Raw genomic sequence first — 23,724 nt, 5'->3', positions numbered from 1 at the left:
AGGAATGAAGTCCTGATACATGCTACAACATGAATGAACCTTGATGGCATCATCTTCATTGAAACAAACGACACATAACAGAAAAAAAATATTGTATGATCTCACAATTTGTGAAATAATTAGAACAAGCAAACTCAGAGAGTCAGAATCTAGAATAGAGGTTACCTGGGGGTGGGACAAGGATAGGGAATGGGAAATTAAGACTTAATACGTACAAGGTTCCTATGTGGACTTATGGAAATGTTTTGGTAATGGGTGGTGGTGATGGCAGCAAACATTATGAACATAATTAACAGCCCTGAAACATATATCTATATATGATTAAATGGGAAAATTGTAGATTGTATATACGGTAAGAGAATAAAAATTCAAAAACTAAAAATTCACAGAACTGCACTATACAATGAACCCTATGTTAAATTAAAGACTATAGCACAAGTATAAAAACGTGCTTTTTTCAACTGTAACAAATGTTCCACACCAATGCAAGGCGTTGGTGGTATGGTGGTGCTTGGGAATCCAACATTTTATGCATTATTTTTCTATAAACCTACAACTTCTCAAAAAAAAGTAAGGGAAAGGTAGAAGTGTCTATAGCCTTCGAATGCTAAGAAATGTCAAGAAACATTTTTTAAAATGTAATTATCTAAAATTGAAAATGTTGATGGACTGTGGACTTTGAGTATTATTCATGATGCCTCATGAATGCAGGTGGCTGAAGGATGCACTGGCTGAGAAGCAGGTTGGTGAACAATGGTATATACATATGATCAAATATTGCGCTGCTACAAAAAGGAACGAAGCCAAGAGGAACTTAACAATGTGACTGAACCTGTGGAACATTTGGTGAGGCAAAATAAGCCAGAAATGAAAGAACAATTATTACATGGCTTTCTTTAGAAAAAGCTTGTAAGAAAACAGGGGCCTAGATTGTAAGTAAGCTCTTATAGCACACATAATTACTTCTGGATTTTGAGAGGCTGCTTTATATATCGATAACCTGGTATTTAGAGATAAGATCAAAGCCAATTAGGCTGGGATTAAGGTAATTCAGAACACAGGGGTAAGGAAGACATTATCTATATTTTAGAACCTCACCTTTCTTTGAGACCAGAGGAAGAAAGGTTTATTTTGTCTGGAACCTAAAATTTTTGTAGGGCATAATCTAACTCAACCTGTCTGGATAGCTTATTTGAGCAACTGAAACACAGGGAGCCCAGGACAAAAATGAGGGCCTTTACTCCAGTATAGCCTAATGTAATGCCTGGATATGCCCTAGAATATATTAAGTAGATAATCAAAAAATATTGGCAAAGTCACTTGAAGGAAGGGAGAAAAAATATGGAACTATTAAACTTTACCAATCAGGGAATCCCCTGATACTGTGTCAACATTAGGGACACCCAAATCAATAGGCCAAGCCCTTGATCTTAAGGCTTACTCTTGTGAAGTAGTGAAGAAGCTTAGCCTATCAATAAATATGCCTAAGGGTTACTTCTGGAGGAGTTTTTTGTTGCTCAGATGTGGTCTCACTCTCTTTAAGCTCACCTTTGCAAGTGAAATCATTGCCCTCCCCGCTAAGTGGGACATGACATTCAGGGGTGAAAGTCTCCCTGGTGGCATGGGAGATGACTACCAGGGATGAGTCTAGCCCTCGTACCGTGGGATCAACAATTCCATGCTGAACAAAATGGGAAAAAGAAGGGTAACTAATAAAGTATCAGTGCCTGAGGGAGTTCAAACAGAGTCAAAACAGACACTCTTACACAAGCTTCAGTTAGACATTGATACCTATCATAACTTGCCAACCCCCAACCAAAACCATTCCAGCCAATAAAAGAACACCTAGGGCAAGATATAAGATTCTACAAAGGTTCCATGCACTAGGATAATTTCCATAAACCTACAACCTCCAGATGGGTCTCTGGATCATATAAGTCCTGAAACCTAGAGGGCCCAGCCTCTCCAAAACATCAGCTACTTCCTTCTCCTTACCCCATATTACTGACAGCCTATTCCAATATGAAAAGGTTAGAATGGTCATAGCCCAAATATCCCTAAAGAGTGGGATAGAAAGATCAAAAGTGATGATGGAGTTCTACAGAGAAGATAAGGGTTAACAAATGAATATGACTGCTGAATCATTAAATTGATATTTCTTTTAGTCTTCAGTATCTTAGAACAGCTATAATAAAAACCTAAAATTGTAGAATTGTAAGCCATAATGAACTCTGAAATTTGTTCTCCAACTAATTGTTATGCTGTGCATTGAAATTTGCTTTTTTTGTATATATGGTATTTTTTCACACAATAAAGGAGAAAAAGTCAATTGTGATGATTTTAAAAAGACCTGAATTTGGTAAAAAAAAAAAAAAATAAGACAGCCCAATATTCTGCTATACGATGATCTCCATAATACACTGAAGTGAAAAGAAAAAAAAATGGGGAAAATTGTATATCCAAAAAAGGGAGACTACATATACACACACACAAATGTATAATTATTAAAAACAACAATGGAAGAATAATCAGGAAAAAACTGTCCCATGTTGCCAGGGAGATTTACCCAAGGAGTCATGTCCCACATAGGAGGGACGGCAATGAGTTCACCTTCCGAGTTGGTTTAGAGAGAGGTCACATCTGAGCAACAAAGGAAGTTTTCTGGCGGTGACTTTTAGGCATAATTATAAGTAGGCTTAGCTTCTCGTTCACAGGAATAAATCTCATAGAGGTGAGCCCCAAGACTGAGGGCCCAACCTATTGAACTGGTTATCCCCACTGCTTGCAAGAATATCAGGAATTCCCCAAATGGGGAAGCTGAATATTTTCTTCTTTTTCCTGAGTCCCCCAAAGGGACTTTGCAAATACTTCTTTATTCTCTGCTCCAATTATTCTGGGATATATTAGGCATAACACTAACCTGGACAAACCAACAAGATTTCATACCCTATCAAGACTCCATGTATTAACGGTGTTCAACTAAACTGACTACCCAAGTTAAATTAGGTAATGCACTACTCAAAATATAAATTTCACACCAAATGAACATCTTTCCCTTTGCTCTCAACAAAAGTTGAATTTTTAAAATATGGACAATATCATCCTTTACTCTATATTCTGATCTACCTCAGTCCTATCCAAATCAGCTTCATTCACATCTAGTTGAAGTCTGGTACTTTTTTCAACTTCTTAAACAGTTCGTGTATGTGGAAGTGCTAACTTTGATAGCTTCATAGCTCTAACTCTGAGTCTGAGGTATAACATAAATACCTGAAGTATCTGGGAATAACCAGGTTGGTACACAAACAGCTCCGTATCTCAGAATTTAGAAATAACAGTTGCAACTCCTGAGTACATGTCACTGCTGTAAGAGTTTATAATCTAGTACCCTTTACAATAGGCCCCAAACTGATAACCCATGCTCTCAACTTCATTTCTCTGAGTTTGTATATTATAGTTAATCCATGAGTGAGGCATATTTGTCTTTTTGTTTCTGCCATTTCATTCAACATACTGCCCTGAAGGTTCATTCACCTAGCTGCATGCCTCACAATTTCATTCCTTCTTGCAGCCGCTCAGTAGCCCATTGTAGGTACACACCACAGTTTCCTCTTCCTTCCCTTATTCTTTGCACCCTTATGCCACCTGCATCATTGCGAATTGTGATGTGTATACATATTCCATCATATGTATATATCACACCTTGTTAGTCATTCATCATTTGAGGGACATTTGGGCTGTTTCCATCTCTTAACAATCATAAATAATGCTGCTATAAACATGAGTGTGAAAATATCCCTTTGTCTTCTTGTCTTCAGTTCCTCTGTACCTAGTAATGGGATTGCTGGATCATATGGCAATTCAGTATTTTGTTTCCTGAGGAGCTGCCAAAATGGCTTCCAGAGCAGTTGTATCATTTTACCTTCCCACCAACAGTGGATAAGTGTGCCTCTTTTTCCACTTGTGTCATTTTATCTTTATTATTATTATTTTTCATTTGATAATAGCCATTCTAGTGGGGGTGAGATGTTATCTCATTGTGGCTTTAACTTGCGTTTCCCTAAAAGCCAGGGAAGTTAAGCATCTTTTCACGTGCCTTATAGATATTTGTATTTCCTCTTCTGAGAAGTGTCTGTTCATGTCTTTTGCCCATTTTTTAATTCAGTTGTTTGTCTTTCTGTTGAGTTGAAGAACCTCTTTATATATTCTGGATACCAAACCATTGTGTTATATGTGGTTTCCAAATATTGTCTCCCATTGCCTACGGTGCTTTTTTACTCTCTTGAAAAAGTTCTTCTATGCCCAAAAGTGTTAAATTTTGAGGAGATCCCATTTGTCTATTTGTTTTTTCAAGGCTTGTTCTCTGGGTCTAGGAAACTGCCTCCTATTACAACATTTTTCCCTACGTTTTCTTCTAAAAAATTTATGGTCTTAACTCTAATGTTTAGGTTTTTGATCCATCTTGAGATAATTTTTGCATAGGATATGGAATGGATCCTCTTTCATTCTTTTGCATATTGATATCCAGTTCTCCAAATACCATTTATTGAAGGGACTGCTCTGTCCAGGTGGGCTGGCCTGACCACTGTGTCAAAGATCAATTGTCCATAGATGAGAGGGTCTTATTTCTGAACACTCACTTCTATTCCAATGGTCAGTATATGTATCTTTATGCCAGTACCATGCTGCTTTTACCACAGCTTCGTAATATGCTTTGAAGTCAGGTAGTGTGAGACCTCCCACTTCATCTCTCCTTCTCAAGATATTTTTAGCTATTCAGGGTACCCTGCCCTTCAAAATAAATTTAGTTATTGGTTTTTCTATTTCTGCAAAGTAAAAGTTGTTAGGATTTTAAGTACTGCAACCAATCTGTAAATTAATTTGGACAGAATTGATACCTTAACTATATTTAGTCTTCCAATCCATGAACCTGGTATGCCTTTCATTTCCTCAGGTCTTCCATGATTTCTTTTAGTAATTTCTTGTAGTTTTCTATGCATAGGTCTTCTGTATCCTTAAACTTATTCCTAAATACCTTATTACTTTGGTTGCTACTATAAAAGGAATTTTTTTTATTTCCTCCTCAGATTGCTCATCACTAGTGTATAGAAACACTTATTGGTTTTTGGGTGCTGATCTTGTACCCTCCCACTTTGTTGTACTCATTTATTAGCTCCAGTAGCTTTGCTGTAGATTTTTCAGGATTTTCAACATTTTCATGTCATCTGCAAAAAGAGACAGCTTTACTTCTTCCTTTCCAACTTTTATTTATTTTTCTTGTCTAACTGCTCTTGCTAGAACTTTCAGCACAATGTTGAATAACAATGGTGACAGTGGACATCCTTGTCTTGTTCCTGATCTTAGAGGGAAAGCTTTTAGTCTTCCCCATTGAGGATGATGTTAGCTGTGGGTTTTTCATATATATCCTTTATTACATTGAGGAAATTCCATTCTATTCCTATCCTTTGAAGTGTTTGCATTAAGAAAGGAGGCTGAATTTTGTCAAATGCTTTTTCTGCACCAATTGAGATGATCACGTGGTTTTTTCACTTTGAATTATTGATGTGGTGCATTACACTGATTTTCTTGTGTTGAACCTGCCTTGCACACCTGGATTAAATCCATCTTGGTCATGGTGTATAATTCTTTTAACGTGTTGCTGGACTAAATTTGCAAGCATTTTATCAAAGATTTTTGCATCTATATTCATTAGAGAGATTGGTCTTTAAATTTCTTTTCTTGTAGCATCTTTGGTATGAGGGTGATGTTGGCTTCACAGAATGAGTTAGGTAGCTTTCTGTCCTCTTCAAATTTTTTAAAGAATTTGAACAGGATTGGTACTAATTCTTTCTTGCATGCTTGATAGAATTCACGTGAAGCCCTCAACTCCTGGGGTTTTCTTCTAGGGGAGCTTCTTGATGACTAATTCAATTTCTTTACTTGTGATTGATTTGTTGAGGTCATTTATTTCTTCTCAAATCAATGGTGATTGTTCATACATTTGTAGGAAGTCATCCATTTCAACTACATCGTCTAGTTTATTTGTATATATTTAGTTGCTCAGAGTATCCTCTCATAACCTTCTTTAATTTCTGTGGAGTCATTGGTTATGTCCCCCTCTCCCATTTCTTATTTTATTTATCAGCATCCTTTTTTTCCCCCCCTTTCTCTTTTTTGGTCTCTGGCTAAGGGTCCATCGATTTTATTGATTTTCTCAAAGCACCAACTTTTCTTCATTGATTCTATGGTTCTCACTTTATTTCTGCTCTAATGCTTATATTTTCTCTCTTTATGTTTGCTTTGGGGTTAGTTTGTTTTTCTTTCTCTAGTTCTTCCAACTAAATAGTTAATGTCTCAACTTTTGCTCTTTCTTGTTTTTTAAAAGGATTTAAGGCAATAAATTACCTCTCAGAAATGCCTTTGCTACATCCCATAAATTTTGACTTGTTGTGTTTTCATTGTTATTTGCCTCAAGATATTTACTGACTTCTCTTGTAATTTCTTCCTTGCCCCACTGGTTAAGAGTGTGTTGTTTACTTTCCATATATTTGTGAATTTTCTGGCCTTCTGCCTGTTATTGATTTCTGACTTCATTCCATTATGATCGGAGAAAGTGCTTTGTATAATTTTAATCTCTTAAAATTTATTAAGACTTGCTTTGTGACCCAGCATGTGTTCTATCCTTGAGAATGATCCATGAGCATTTGAGGAAGAAAATGTGTATCCTACCTTTGTGTGATACAGTGTTCTGTAAGTGTCTCTTAAGTCTAGTTCATCTATTGTATTATTCAAAATCTGTATCCTTATTGATCTTCTGTCTAGATGGTCTATTCACTGATGAAAGCAGGGAATTGAAGTCTCCAGTCATTACGGTAGAGGTGTCTACTTCTCCCTTCAGTGTTGTCAGTATTTGCCCAATGTACTTTGGAGCACCTGACTCAGTGCATAAATATTTATGATTGTTGTGCCTTCTTGTTGAGTTGTTGATTTATTAATATATAGTGTCCTTCTTTTCTCTTTTAACTGTTTTATATTTGAAGTTCAATTACCTGGATATTAATCAAGCTACTCCTGCTCTTTTCTGGTTGTTGCTTGCATGAAATATATTTTCCCAACCTATTTTTGTACTTGAGTCTTAAGTGAGTGTCTGAAGACAGCATATAGATTGGTCCTGTTTTTCAATCCATTCTGCCAGTCTATGTGTTTTGATTGGGGAGTTCAATCCATTAACATTTATTGTTATTCATGTAAAGGGAGTAGTCCAGCATTTTGTCTTTTGGATTTTACATGTCATATCTAATTTCTTTTTTTTTTTTTTTTGGATCAGACAGCACAAAATACTTGAAAGGATCTGGCCCTGAAAGAAAGGAAGGGGCACATAGGCCCTGGAGATACAAAGAGCAACGTATCAACTTAAGCTCTTGATGGGCAAACGTGAGGTATGGGGATCCTGCTCTGAAAAGGATTTTTGTTATCTTTTATTTTTTATTATTATTTTTTGTGTGTGTGTGGCTATGTTTCTATGGCTTAACTACTTTTTGGATACAACTGCAAGGCTTCTCAGGCTCCAGCTGCCCCAGGCAAGTGTGGAATTAAGCATGTCTGAGAAACAAACAGGCTGGTCAGGTGAAAGGAATTAATTCCAGGGAGGTTGTGCCTTTCCCAGGAGAGAAGTGGGGCCTGGCTCAGGTGAATCCCTCCCACAGGAATGCAGACTGGAAAACTGAAGTGATTAGAGCCAGCCTACAACCTCTCCTCTGTCTCAACCACATCCCCAGCAGGGAAAGTCTGCTGAAGTTAAAGGTACCACATCACCATACATTGGTGGGACCTGCAGGCTGACAAAGTCAGGTACTGAGCAGGCCAGGAAAATCAGAGTCTAGAGGCTTCACAGGAAAGTCCTTCAACCTACTGGGTCTCACCTTCAGGGAAAACTGATGCAGGTGACTCTTTCCTCCTGAGAGGAGTTCAGTCTGGTCTGGGAAAATCTGACTGGGGCCTATAATACCTAAGTAGACCCTTATAAGGGAAAGGGGAAAAAAGGCACCATACAGGCAAGGCAAGAAACAAGAAAACAAGAACTGAAAAACTCTGATCTGTTAAACAAAACCTAAGCTAGAGGTCTAGAATAAGCTGAACTGAATGTCAAAGAACAGACAGACAACAGAGTCATCCAACAAGAAAATCCTAGGTAAAAAGGTGAAAACAATCTCCAGTATAAACTAATTAAGGAAATTAAATGTCTAGATGCCAGCGAAAAATAACAAATCATACTAGGGAAACTGAAGATATGGCCCCAAACCAATAATTCAAATGAGATTCTGGAGCTGAAACAATTAATTCACGATGTTCAAACAGATATGGAAAAACCTCATAAAAAATCAAATCAATGAACTGAAGAAGGATATAAAGCAGGCAAGGGATGAACAAAAAGAAGAAACTGAAAGTCTGAAAAGACAAATCACAGAACTTATGGAAATGAAAGGCACAGAAGAGATGAAAAAGACAATGGAAACCTACAACATTAGATTTCAAGAGGCAGAAGATAGGATTAGTGAATTGGAGGACAGAACATCTGAAATCTGACAAGCAAAAGAAAATAAAGGCAACAGAATGGAAAAATATAAGCAGGGACTCAGGAAATTGAATGATAATATGAGGCACACAAATATACATGTTGTGGGTGTCCCAGGAGAAGAGAAAGGAAAAGGAGGAGAAAAACTAATGGAGGAAATTATTACTGCAAATTTCCCAACTCTTATGAAAGACTTAAAATTAGAGATCCAAGAAGTGCACGGTACTTGGGACAGAAGAGATTCAAATACATGTACTCCAAGACATTTACTAATCAGAATGTCAGATGTCAAAGAAAAAGAGAGAATCTTGAAAGCAGCAAGAGAAAAGTAATCCATCACATACAAGGAAAGCCCAATAAGATTATCTGTAGATCTCTCAGCAGAAACCATGGAGGTAAAAAGACAATGGTATGATATATTTAAGTTAATAAAAGAGAAAAACTGCCAACCAAGAATTCTATATCCAGTAAAATTGTCCTTCAAAAATAAGGGGGAAATTAAAACATTTTCAGACAAAAAATCACTGAGAGAATTTGTGAACAAGAGACTGGCTCTGCAAGAAACACTAAAGGGAGCACTAGAGACAGTTAGGAAAAGACAGGACAGAGAGGTGTGGAGAAGAATGTAGAAATGAAGACTATCAATAAAGGTAAAATGAAGAAAAATCAGATATGACATATGTAATCCAAAAGGCAAAATGGTAGAAGAAAGAACTGCCCTTACAGTAATAACACTAAATGTTAATGGATTAAACTCCACAATCAAAAGACATAGACTGGCAGAATGAATTAAAAAAACAGGACCCATCTATATGCTATCTACCGGACGTGCATCTTAGACCTAAGGATAAACATAGGTTGAAAGTGAAAGGCTGGGAAAAGATATTTCATGCAAACAATCAAAAAAGAGCAGGAGTAGCTATACCAATATCCAATAAATTAGACTTCAAATGTAAAGCAATTAAAAGAGACAAAGAGGACACTATATTAATAAAAGGAACAATTCAGTAAGAAAACATAACAATCATAAATATTTATACACCAAGCCAGAGTGCTCCAAAATACATGAGGTAAATACTGAAAACACTGAAAAGAGAAATAGACACATCTACCATAATAGATGGAAACTTCAATTACCCTCTCTCATCAATGGACAGAACATCTAGACAGAGGATCAATAAAGAAACAGAGAATTTGAATAATACAATAAATAAGCTAGACTTAACAGACATTTATAGAACATTAGACCCACAACAGCAGGATACACCTTTTTCTCAAGTGCTCATGGATCATTCTCAAGGATAGCTCATATGCTGGGTCATAAAGCAAGTCTCAGTAAATTTAAGAAGATTGAAATCATACAAAATGCTCTCTCAGATCATAAAGGAATGAAGCTGGAAATCAATAATAGGCAGAGTGCCAGAAAATTCACAAATATATGGAGGTTCAACAACACACTCTTAAACAACCATGGTCAAGGAAGAAATTACAAGAGAAATCAGTAAATATCTCCAGGCAAATGAAAATGAAAATGCAACTTATCAAAATTTATGGGCCACAGCAAAGGCAGAGCTAAGAGGGAAATTTTTTGCTCTAATATGCCTATACCCAAAAAGAAGGGTGAACAAAAATTGAGGAATTAACTGTCCACTCGGAAGAACTAGAGAAAGAACACTAACTACCCCCAAAGCAATCAAAAGGAAAGAAATGACAAAGATTAGAACAGAAATAAATGAAGTTGAGAACATGAAAACAGTCGAGGAAATCAACAAAACCAGAAGTTGCTTCTATGAGAAAATCAGTAAGATTGATAGACCCCTAGGAAGACTGACAAGAAGAGGATGCAAATAAATAAAATCAGAAATGGAAGAGGAGATATAACTATTGACCCCACAGAAATAAAGGAGGTAATGAGAGGATACTATGAACAACTTTATGCTATCTGAAACTAGACAACACAGATGAAATGCACAACTTCCTAGAAAGGCATGAATAATCAACACTGACTCAAGAAGATTAGATGACCTCAACAAAGCAATCACAAGTAATGAAATTCAATTAGTCATTAAGAAGCTCCCCAAAAAGAAAAGTCCAGGACCAAATGGCTTCACATGTGAATTCTACCAAATGTTCAAGAAAGAATTAGTACCAATCCTGCTCAAACTCTTCAAAAAAATTGGAAAGGATGGAAGGCTACCTAACTCATTCTATGAAGTCAACACCACCCTCATACCAAAGCCAGACAAAGATACTACAAGAAAAGAAAATTAAAGACCAATCTCTCTAATGAATATAGATGTAAAAATCCTCAATAAAATTCTTCCAAAATGAATCCAGCAGCACATTAAAAGAATTATACACAAGTAAGATTCATCACAGGTATGTAAGGATGGTTCAACATAAGAAAATCAACTAATGTAACAAACCATATCAACAAATCAAAGCAGAAAAACCACTTGATCACCTCAATTGATGCAGAAAAGGCATCTGACAAAAATCAACATTCTTTCTTGTTGAAAACGCTTCAAAGCAGAGAAACAGAAGGGAACTTTCTCAACATGATAAAAGGAATATATGAAAAACCCACAGCTAGCATCATCCTCAATGGGAAAAAACTGAAAACTTTCTCTCCAAGATCAGGAACAAGACAAGGATATCCACATCACCACTGTTATTCACCATTGTGTTGGAAGTTCTAGCCAAAGCAATTAGACAAGAAAAGAAATACAAGGCATCAAAATCGGGAAGGAAAAAGTAAAACTATCACTGTTTGCAGATGATATACTATGTGCTGAAACCCCGAAAAAATCCACAACAAAACTAATAGAGCTAATAAATGAGCACAGTAGAGTGGCAGATTACAAGATCAACACTCAAAAATCTGTAATGTTTCTATACACTAGTAATGAGCAACCTGAGGGGGAAATCAAGAAAAAAATTCCATTTACAATTACAACCAAAAGAATTAAATATTTAGGAATAAATTTAACTAAGGATACAAAAAACCTATACAAAGAAAATTACAAAGAAATTGCTAAAAGAAATCACAGAAGACCTAAATAAATGGAAGGGCACACTGCGTTCATGGATTGGAAGACTAAATAGAGTTGAGATGTCAATTCTACAAAAATTGATTTATAGATTCAATGCAATACCAATTAAAATCCCAAAAACATACTTTTCAGAAACAGAAAAACCAATAATCAAATTTATCTGGAAGGGCAGGGTGCCCTGAATAGCTGAAAATATACTGAGAAAGAAAAAATGAAGTTGGAGGTTTCATACCACCTGACTTTAAGGTGTATTATGAAGCTACGGTGGTCAAAACAGCATAGTACTGGCATAAAGATAGATATACTGACCAATGGAATTGAATAGAGTGTTCAGATATAGATCCTCTCATCTATGGACAATTGACCTTTGATAAGGCAGTCAAGCCAACTCACCTGGGACAGAATAGTCTCTTCAATAAATGGTGCCTGGAGAACTGGATAGCCACATGCAAAAGAATGAAAGAGGATCCATATCTTACACCCTATACAAAAATTAGCCCAAAATGGATCAAAGACCTAAACATTATATCTAAGACCATTAAACTTTTAGAAGAAAATGAAGGAAAATATCTTATAAATCTTATAATAGGAGGCAGTTTCCTAGATCTTACACTCAATGCACAAGTATTGAAGAAAAAAACAGATAAACGGGAACTCCTCCAAAATTAAATACTTTTTGCATCAAAGAACTTTGTCAGGAAAGTAAAAAGACAGCCTACCCAATGGGAGACAATATTTGGAAATGGTAAATCAGATAAAGACTGTTCAATTCAGCAACAAAAAGACAAACAACTCAATTAAAAAAATGGGCAAAAGACATGAATAGACACTTCTCAGAAGAGGAAATACAAGTGGCTAAAAGGCACATGAAAAGATGCTCAACTTCCCTGGCTATTAGGGAAATGCAAATCAAAACCACAATGAGATATCATCTCACAACCACCAGAATGGCCACTATCAATAAAATAGAAAACAACAAGTGCTGGAAAGGATGTGGAGAAAGAGGCACACTTATCCATTGTTGGTGGGAATGTAAAATGGTACAACTGCTATGGAAGGCAGTTTGGCAGTTCCTCAGGAAGCTCAGTAAAGAATTGCCATATGATCCGGCAATACCATTGCTAGGTATCTATTCAGAGGCTGGGAGCACAAATGAAACCAGAAGGAAAGATAGATGATAACGACTGAGAAAGTATAACCTAGGAATGCCTAGAGTGTACAATGATAGTGACTAAATGTACAAACTACAAAATTTTTTTGCATGAGAAATAACAAAGGAACCTCAATATTGCAGGGTGTTGAAAACAGATGGTAATTCGTATTCTAAAATTTTAACTTATACGTGAGACTAAAGCAAAAAATGTTTATTTGGTACATTTTATAATTACTTTATATTTTGACTAGTGCATTTCCTAATATAACTTATATGGACAGTTTAATTGAACACCATAAGTATAGGGAACCTTGAGTAGGGCATGAGATTTTGTAGGCTTGTCCAGAGGGATGCCTGCATAAATCCCAGAGGGATGCCTGGATAAATCCTAGAGTGATTTGAACAGTGAATAAAAAAGTATTTGCCAAGTCCCCTTGGGGGAATGGTGAGAAAGGGGGAAAATTCAACTTCCCCATTTGGAGAACTCCTGATATTCTTGCAAGCAGTGGAGACAACCAAATCAATAGGCCAAGCCCTAAATCTTGGGGTTTGTTCCTATGAAACTTGTCCCTGCCAAGGATAAACTAAGTCTACTTAAAATTAAGCCTAGGAGTCACCCCAAGAACTGTTTTTTTTGCTCAGCTGTGGCCTATCTCTCTCAGCCAACACAGAAGCAAGCTCACCACCCTCCCCCTCTCTATGCGGGGCATGACTCCCAGCGGTGAAAACCTCCCTGGCAATGTGGGACAGAAATCCTAGAATGAGCTGGGATTCAACACCAAGGGACTGAGAAAGCCTGCTTGACCGAAAGGGGGATGAGAGAAATGAGACAAAATAAAGTGTCAGTGGCTGAGTGATTTCAAACAGAGTTGAGAAGTTATCCTGGAGGGTTTTTTAATGCATTATATAGATATCCCCTTCTTAAATTAAGGTGTATTAGGCTAGAGGGAAATGCCTGAAACTGTAGAGCTGTGTTCCAGTAGCCATGTTTCTTGAAGATGATTGTATAATGATATAGCTTTCGCAATGTGACTGTGTGATTGTGAAAACCTTGTGTCTGATGCTCCTTTTAACTACAGTATGAACAAATGAGTAAAACATATGGATTAAAAATAAGTAAATAATAGGGGGAACAAACGTTAAAATTAAAATATATATATACTGGATAGATGGAACTACTAATGGTCAATGAGAGGGAGGGGTAACGGGTATGGCATATATGATTTCTTTCTTTTTATTTCTTTTCCTGGAGTGATGCAAATGTTCTAAAAAATTATCATGGTGATGAATATACAACCTGTGATGATATTGTGACCCAATGATTATGTACCATATATGGAATATTTGTATGTTAAGAATGTACGTGCTTGGACATTGTTGTACCAATAAAAATAATAATAATAATAATAATAATAATAATAATAATAATAATAATGAGGCAGGACAGTCAGAGAAAGAGAAGTAGAGGTCAAAAGGAAAGAAGGAATTGAAGATGACAGACTTTGAAGATGCCAGGCTTTGAAGATGGAAGAAGGGGGGCATGAGTGAACGAATGAAGGCAACCTTTAGAGACTGGAAAATGCAAGGAACAGGTTCTCCCTAAAACCTCGATATGAAACACAATCCTGCAGACACTTTGATTTTATCCCAGTGAAAACCATTTCAGACTTCTGGAGAATGTATGAGAATAAATGTATGTTGTTTGTTGTTTTAAGCCTGAGAAGTTCCAGAACCTTAGTGTCATTTTCTCTTTCTCACCGTTTCCCCTTTCCCCTCTGAATCACAAGTGGTTGAACATATTTGGGTAATCTGAGGTAAAAGTAAACTCAGATACAAATTGTCACCTTGACGACAGAGTTTCAATCCAATAGAATGTCTGACTTCCAAAGAGTTTAAATGTTGCCAACAACAATAGAGCTAAACAACTAACTGCATGAGACAATAATGACTACTCCCAATTTTTGAGTCATAACTAAGAACTTTCAATATAAACTCAGAAAGCTTGACAAGAGGTTTTCTTTCTTTTTTTTTTTTGAATGCAGAAAAGAAATAATTCATAATCATGGGAAAAAAGGCATGTACTGTTAATTACAAGCATACTCCTGCAATGCTTCTTCCCTCAAGCAGGAAATACTGTTAGGTTTAAGGGGCATTGTTCTTTCTGCAAATTAACTCAGAGTATCTAAGAAATTGAGTACAGAATGGGATAGAATAATTAGTTAAGCAAGTGGGCATGTGGGCAGATTAAATAAATAAAACCTGATGGCTTACAAATTTTGAAATTCTAAAGAAAAGCTATCAGGTTATTTTTATATCAATACATATGTAATAAAACTCTTTCTCCCCCAAAAAGTGGTGAAACAAACTAATAAAAATTACAGACAGTGAAAAACTCTAGGCCAAGTAAGGAGAGCAAGATAGGGTCATGAAAACCTAATATTTCCACTTCTAGAGATTTACTTAAGAACAATGAGTATTTAAAGTTATCTGAACCTAGAACCTAACTCACCCCTCACCTCACCCCTTTTTTTGCATTACTTTGAGTTTTCCAGGAATGCAACAAGTAGCTAAATCCAAAGACGTGTGCTTTCGATTACTGATTCAACAAATATGAGAGGTTGTTATGAAATAAATGCTGGCAGGTGGGTTAGATAAAATGAGGAGGTCTTAATTATAATTACTTCAGTTTTCTCAGTGAAGTAAGAAGCAAGTCCATCAGTGGACACTGATGATGAAAGAAGATATAAAGGTAGATTTGAAGGGAGAGGAAAAGATGTAAAATATTTGTCTATGAAAGTGAAAGGGCAAATAAACCAAGAAAATATAGTATGATTAACAGACAGCACTAAGGGTCCACTTGATGGGGACCAGTTAGAGGTTTTCTGTCTTTCTCCATTCACTTTCAATTGTATTGGTGTAGGTATGGAGTAGGTAGAGTTTGAATAAACCAGGATTGTATTTTATCAAATAAAGGCTATAAAGCAAGAAGGAGACAAGAGAACTGAGAATGAATGGAAGGATGTGATTAATGACTGACTATGATATTTAATCTCAATCAGAATGTAATGAAGGACAGCTAAGCGCTTAATGAACTATATGCCATGTGGGTGATCACTTGGAGAGAGCCTACTCCGAGAAATGAAGTTCAGGACTCAGAGTTCCAGAAAACCACAATAAACATCAGAATGTCACTTGTGAAACTGGAATCATCAGCAACCACACACCTGTACTAGTCCTAATTGGCAGTGACAGCATTCACAATAATAACATATACAAAAGTAGCCATCTGCTGTTTTATTATGTCTTCTTGGGTAGTCAGGTAGATCATTTATATAGTGAAATGTATTTTAACTCATTATAAATTATGTATATTTTTCCTTTATATAAAGGACATTATTTTTTAATTATGTGTACTAGATATTATCTATAAATTTTATTTCAGGATTGTAAAAGGGGCTTTAAACATAGGCCCTGTACCTAACACGGTTGAGAATATTATCTCAGATAAACTCTCATGCACTTGTACAATGTGAAATGTAAAAGGAAATGTTAAAAGCAAAAGCTTAACCTAAATATTCATCCTATATGGCAGGTAAATGGAATAGGCAAGATCTATATACACTAAAGACCTCAAACATATTTTGGGGGGCAAATTAAAATATGGTATAGTTTAAGGAAGTGATGTTTTATAAGAAAAATAATCCAACTGACATTGGATTATATGCTGGGAGCATATTTCTTTTGAATGGCAGAAACTGTGATTTTGGATTACTAGAAAAGACTTAAATCTTAGCACACTACTTAGCTCATAATTACAACAGTTATAAATGCTATTCATTGTTTTTTTACTATATATAGAGTTAGCTTACTCTTATGGTTGCAGAAGGAATGTAAATGTTACAAATCCTCATAATGTAAAAAAGTGCTTTTCTTTCTTATTGCTGAAATTGTCTCAGACTACCGGATCTAGTGAACAGCATGGAAATAATGTGCAATAAAAAGAAACGAGAACCTGGTATAGATCCCTCATGAATTCTAACTCTTAAGGACCAATTAAAAGAGAAACAACGTAAAATCAACTTTTTGAGTGTTTATATGCCCTTCCTTCAGGTTAAGCAAATTTAGCTTGTTTCTTCTAAAATGTAAGAATTATCTTCCAAACAATAATGATATATTACTAAATACTAGCTTTTTTCCAAACGTTTAAAAAATGACATTATTAGTTTGTATTGGAGTATCAAGGCAGTTAATTCTCAAACTGTTTTTTTGTAAAAGTCAAATCTTTTCAACACCCATAGCTTTCACCATTAAATCACCATAATAATTCTAAAATTTGCCTTTTTTCTAAATATACAGCCTATTCACTGGGTTATAAGATCGTATCACTAAGAAAACTCACTTCATCCACAAGAGGTTCAGGCCAGCATTTTTAAACAACACTGCCACCAGAAGACTAGAAAGAAAAGTAACTGCTAACAACTACCGTACACATTAACAACAATATATGACTAGCCTCCTAATGTGGCTACATTAAAACCAGTCTACTACTGACTCTTCAAAAACACTCATTCTTTCTTGTACCTGGTCCTTTTTTCCCAACATCAGCAAAATCTGCCAGGACACGATTTCAAATCCGAGTCAGTCCTCAACTGCGGCAAAATAAAATGACAGAGCGTTCAACTGCTTTCGGTCGTCAGGAAATTACAACCAAATTATTAATGCCATAGGGTCAGCATTTTTCCATTATAACTGAGCGGTAAACGTAATCAGGAACAAGAATACACCCTAGAGATACTCCAGAGACAAAGAGCACAACCATACCAGACTTAAAAATCATAAAACAAAAAATAAACCAGAGATTAGAATAAAAATCATTAATCGGGAGCGGGGGATTAATTTGGCATCTTATTTCAACTTATAAATTGTATGCTAATGTTGTCTTGGGCTGCCAGAAATAGTCTTCAAGCCCTTACTATATGTACATTTATCACTGATTTTTAAAGTAAGTGATAAATATTGGTGTCCTAGTCGTAGTATCTCCGCAACGTGTCACGGAATCGCTGAATTTGTCCTTGTTTACAATTGTGGAAGACTTGGTCTTGGTGGGAAGTAAATCTCCGACTCGAGTCTGGAGAGGCGGGCGTGTCTGGGGGATCTCCAGGTCCGTAGGTTTCCCCTTTACCGGGTAGGTCTGAGGAGCCGGGCGCATGCTGGGCACTCTCCGGGCGGGACGCGCACGTCCGGGATTAAAGGGCCAGCCCAAGAGGGCGTGCCCAACCCCGCCGCGCCGCCGCTCTTACCCGGTAGTTGCTGGAGCCCACCCAGCCGGTGAGCGCATCGATGGTCTTGCCTAGGCGGCCCAGGTCCTCCTCCAAGTCCGGGATGGCGCCAGGGACGCCGAGGTAAAGGAGCAGCTCCTGGCCGACCTGCAGCCGGCTGCCGACGTCCTTCTGCTGCACCTGGGCGCTGAAGTACTCCATGCTGTGGGGCTCCATGGCCGCCCGCCCGCCCGTGAGGGGCCAACTTTCGCCGAGCGCCGCCCAGTCGCCAGCGCGAATCCCCACGGGAGCTGGCGGGACGCGCTCGGCTGGGACGAAGCGCGGCTCCCGGGGCGCGGCGGGCGGCGGGATCAGCGCCAAGCCCCAAGCAGCCCCCAAACTAGTCAAACTCGGCGCCCCCCTAGCTCTAGCCCGCTTCAGAGGCCGCGGCCGCCGGCGACGTCAGCACGTGCGTGACGTCACCGCGACGCCGGCGAGGTCCCGCCCGTCCAGACTCGAGCTGGGCGGCGGCGGCCTCGGGAGCGGCTGGCTGTGGGACTCTTGCCGGGAGTCCGGGTCCGACTTTGCTGCCCCGGGGAAAGCCGACTGCTCTCCGCCTTCCGCTTTCGCAGGACCCCGCCCTCTGCCTGTGAAAAGTAGAAACGCTTCCAAATTTTCCTTTTGAAATCAGTACTTGGAGAAGTGTCTGGTACTTGGAATCCTCCTTCCCCACCCCACTCCTAATTTTTTTTAGCTTGAAGAATACACTTTAATATTCTTCCTCATAAAATCACATCATGACCCCTGCTTCCATCCACCACCACAAATTAGATCACTCTATAAGTTTTTTTCAACTTGAGTTTAATTTTATAGAGAGCAAAATGCACAGATCTTAAGTGTACAATCCATGAGTTGTGTCATTTATTCACCAGTGTAACCACCGCAAATCAAGATATAGCGCATTTGGGTCACCCAGGAAATTTCCCTCATGCCACTTCCTGAAGGAGGTTGTATTTAAATTGAGTTTGGGGGTTAAGTAGGAATTAGATAATTAAAGAAGTGTATTCTGGGGAATAGCATGTTTAACTACAAAAATGTAGTCTTCACTATTTTAACTGAATATTTGTTATCATTGCACACCTCCTACACAATTTATATCCCTGTCTACATCTCTGTTGTCTAACCAAGCTTAAACATCCTTAAAACAGAAAGTTCCCAGATTCTCTAGTTCACAGCACTGTTATTGTCGCAGTCATTTTTGCATAGCCCCTCTAGACCAAAAGAAATATCACCTACTAAATAATAAGATTCAAAGCTTAATGACTATTAGTGTCCTAAAAATTTAGTAGTCCTATGAAAAATAAACATGTGAATCGAAAAAAAATTATCTCACCCTTAAGGAACCACAATTACTTATTAATAGGATGTCTGATCCACTGAAAAATTTCTGAAACTGGAATCAGATTGGATATCACCATCTTCATATGCTATTGTGCATTGATTTTCAAGCTGTACTTGCTTTTTTATCACAGTAACTACAAAAAAAAAAAATCACCTTGCAAAGGCATCTGTTCTAGTTAGCTAACTGCTGGAATGCAATATACTAGAAATGGAATGGCTTTTAAAAGGGGGAATTTAATGAGTTGCTAGTTTACAGTTCTAAGGCCAAGAAAATGTCCCAATTAAAACAAGTCTATACAAATGTCCAATCTAAGGCATTCGTCCAGGGAAAGATACCTTGATTCAAGAAGGCCGATGAAGCTCAGGGTTTCTCTCTCAAGTGAGAAGGCACATGGCGAACACAGTCAGGGCTTCTCTCTCAGCTGGAAGGGTACATGGTGAACACGGCGTCATGTGCTAGCTTTCTCTCCTGGCTTTTGGTTTCATGAAGCTCCCCGGGAGGCGGTTTCCTTCTTCATCTCCAAAGGTCATTGGCTGGTGGACTCTCTACTTCGTGGTGCTGCAGCATTCTCTGCTCTTCCTGAATCTCCCATTCTCCAAAACATTTCCTCTTTTGTAGGGCTCCAGTAAACCAGTCAAGACCCACCCAAATGGGTGGAGACATGTCGTCACCTAATCCAGTTTAACAACCACTCTTGACTAAATCACATCATCCAGGAAGATGATTTGATTACAGTTTCAAACACACAGTATTGAATAGGGATTTTTCTACCTTTATGAAATGGGATTTTGATTAAAACATGGCTGTTCTAGGGGGGCATTCTTCCTTTCAAACCAGCACAACATCAATGAAAGAAACCTACCATAGTCTTTTGTTGAAACTGTGAAGTCCTTGTAGCTAATAGTTCACTCCACATCTAACAAATGTCAGCTATCACTGTGTTTCCCTTTAAAATATCAGAAAGAGCTCCTGGGAGTTTGCTCCAGCACCCTGGGGTGCCTCAGCACAGTTTAGGAACCATGACAGATGCCTGAAGATGCCCAAGTTACAGAACAGACAAAGAAAAAAGCAAATCACAGATCATGCAGGAAGAAGGCATAGGTGCAATGAGAACTGGTCTTCACAAGGGCTGCTACCAGAAGATACCTGCTTGGCATAAATTAAGTCTTTTAATTCTCCAAGCAATCCTATATTGGATATTATATTCCCATTTCAGATTCAAAAGAACTGAGGCTTCAGAGGTTAAATCTCTAGCCTCGGTCATGAGGCTTCTGTAGTCTCCCAAATAGATAGTCTTAAAGGAAAGAAAATGAAAACAAAAAGTTTGGAATTAACTAGCAAAATAATAACACCTCTTTTATCTCTTGAATATCTATGTATTTCTACTTAACAATTACCATTCTCTGAATTGCTGTTAGAAAGAAAAGGGTAACATCAACTGGTTCCTATCCCCTAATACCATATTATCAACAGCCCCTTCCAAGATGAAAAAGCTAGGATGGGCTTTTTCTAATACCAAATATCAGAGGTGATGATGGAGTTATACAGAGCAGGAAGGATTTAAGAAATGAGGATGAGTGTTGAATTACTATATTGATATTTCTTTTAGTCTCCAGTATCTTAGAGCAGCTAGAAGTGAAAACCTAAAATTGCAGAATTGTAACCCATACTAAACTCTAAAATCTGTTCCACAACTAATTGTTGCAGTGTGTTTTGAAATTTATTGCTTTTTTTGTGTATGTTATTTTTCACAAAAAAGAAAAAAATTAAATCTTACTCACTTAAAAAAAAGGGTAAGAAAATAAGTAGGAATTTTAGGAAAGAAAATGGTGTAGGAAACGTACATTCTTTCATAATCAGTCATAAAATGTATCTGGGAACACAAGTCTATTTTTAACTGGCAACAAGACTGAAATAGATCATTTAAATACAGGAGACTGACTTCTTGACCTACTTGTTCATTATTCATGATAATAATGGAAACTCTGAGTAGATTTTGTTCTAACAGGGAACTTTATTTTCCATACCAAAGCTAAGGGACAGAAATCAACACACTGCTGGTTTAAAACCATACTTTCGACAAATATCCACCTAAAAGAACACTTTGATAAGCACTGAAGTGTGGGAGTGGGCATAGGTTGGGGGTTGTAATCAAAGATATGTTATAATCTCTAAGAGGGAGAGGAACCAAGTTGATCAAAACAGCTTTATCCATAACAGCCCAAACTGGAAACAATCCAATTGTCCATCAGTTAGAAAATAGATATCTGTTGTATAACCATGCAATGGAATTCTACAAAGCAATAGAAAACAAATAACCCACCAATACACTCAACATTCAGGATGAATCTCAAAAACATCACGTTGAGTGAAAGAAGCCAGACACAAAAACTATATACTGTGTGATTCAATTTATTTGAAGTTCCATTAAAGGACAAACTTATAGATGGTGGGTGGTTTGAAGCTGTATGAACCCCAGAAAAATATGTTCTTAAATTTAATTCATTCTTGTGGGTCTGAATCCATTGTAAATAGGACCTTTTGATGAGGCTACTTCAGTTAACATATGGCCCAACCCAATCAGGATGGGCTTTAATCCTTTTATTGGTGTCCTTTATAAGCAGGATGAAATTCATACAGACAGAGAGAGAGAGAAAGCCACACAAACAGGAAGATGAAATTCAACGGAACCCGGAAGAGAACAGAACCAGGAGAGGCTGCCGTGTGACTTACCATGTGACCAGCTAAGGATCAAAGATTGCCAGCAGCCAGCCCAGAATGTCACAGACTTTGGGAAGAAAGCATCGCCTTGATGACGCCTTGATTTGGACTTTTTCCTCAAGCTGTGTGTGAATAAATTCCCATTGTTTAACCTGACCCATTGTATGGTATTTGCTTGAGGAATCCTGGAAACCAAAATAGATGGTGATGAAAGTTAGAATACTGATTATTAAAAAGGGCAGGAGTGGGTGGATACTGACTAAGAAAGGATCCAAGAAACCTTTCTGTGTTCAATATCTTGATCTGGGTGCTGATTATATAGGGGTATATGAATAGGAAAAAATTCAGCAAATTGTATACTTAAGATTAGAACACTTGATGTGTTTACTATATATATATATATATGTTAAACCTAATGAAAAAAAAGTGAAAACAAACAAACAAACAAGCAAAAGGTTTAGAACAAAAGATTAAAAGAAAACCAAAAAAAGGACTAAAGCAGTTATGGTATATTGCAGCACTGTCCAATAAAAATATAAAGTGAGGGTGGGCCATGGTGGCTCAGCAGGCAGAGTTCTCACCTGCCATACTGGAGACCCAGACTCAATTCCCGGAACCTGTCCATGTAAAAAAAAAAAGTGAGCCATATGTGCAATTTTAAATTTTCTAGTAGCCACATTTTTTTAAAGTAAAAAGGAACAGGTGAAATTATATTTAATAATATATGTCATATCTAATGTTTCATAAATAATATTTAGTCAAATTAGTGGTGATACTGATATAATTTATTATAATGCTAATCTTTATTAATATCTAAATATTATTTCAAACTGTGGTCAAAATTTAAAATTTTTAATAAAAATAATTCTGTTTGATGATCAGATCTGTTGGAGATATCATAAATTAGGAATTAGAAAAATCCAGGTTCTCATATGGCAAACTATGTAAACGTAATCAAGTGACCTGTTAACTTTTCTTAGCTTTTCTTCAGTGCTAACTCTAAATAATGGGGATTAAAAATGATTGTTGAGGAAGACACTCCTCCACAGGTATCTCCATAGAAAGACACTCCTACCATCTTGCTAGGTATGCCAAGAATGTAAGACGCTGAACACTGTTTACCGGAGTTGATTCTCAGGGTCATGTTTGCAGCAAATCACCTTGAGGGATGAAGTAATGTCTCCCTCCAGAACAAAGTGCAGATTTGCTTACTGCTTGCTATAGAATGACAGGTTCACCAATGTGCTGGCTTGAAAGGATGTATGTCCCCTAGAAAAGCCATGTTTTAATCTAAATCCCATTTCATAAAGGCAGAATAATCCCTATTCAATACTGTATGTTTGAAACTGTAGTAATCAGATCATCTCCCTGGAGATGTGACCTAATCAAGATGTGACCTAATCAGTTGTTGAACTGGATTAGGTGATGACATGTTTCCACCCATTTGGGTTTCTGGAGTCCTATAAAAGAGGAAACATTTTGGAGAATGAAAGAGATTCAGAGAGAGTGGGGAATGCTGCAGCACCACAAAGCAAAGAGTCCAAGAGCCAGCAACCTTTAGA

The 23,724-nt window shown here is 37.4% G+C and overlaps 1 protein-coding gene across 8 annotated transcripts in view; it reads right to left on the bottom strand.

Moving 5' to 3' along the window:
• CLASP2 (cytoplasmic linker associated protein 2) overlaps nt 1-19,795 on the bottom strand; it is a 290,913-nt gene extending 271,118 nt beyond the window's left edge. For 7 of the 8 annotated variants that reach the window (XM_077129866.1, XM_077129868.1, XM_077129867.1 and 4 more), the window contains exon 1: nt 18,082-18,489. In XM_077129866.1, coding sequence (XP_076985981.1) covers nt 18,082-18,276 — 195 coding nt within the window. In that variant the 5' untranslated portion in view covers nt 18,277-18,489. Of the gene's footprint in view, nt 1-18,081; nt 18,490-19,776 lie in introns of those variants that run through there. The other variant, XM_077129874.1, reaches the window with a different exon arrangement.
• Between the last annotated feature and the right edge of the window lie 3,929 nt (nt 19,796-23,724).

This window comes from Tamandua tetradactyla, chromosome 15 (assembly GCF_023851605.1).
Source record: "Tamandua tetradactyla isolate mTamTet1 chromosome 15, mTamTet1.pri, whole genome shotgun sequence".
NCBI classification, from domain to species: domain Eukaryota; kingdom Metazoa; phylum Chordata; class Mammalia; order Pilosa; family Myrmecophagidae; genus Tamandua; species Tamandua tetradactyla.
This window is presented reverse-complemented; position numbering and strand designations above follow the sequence as displayed.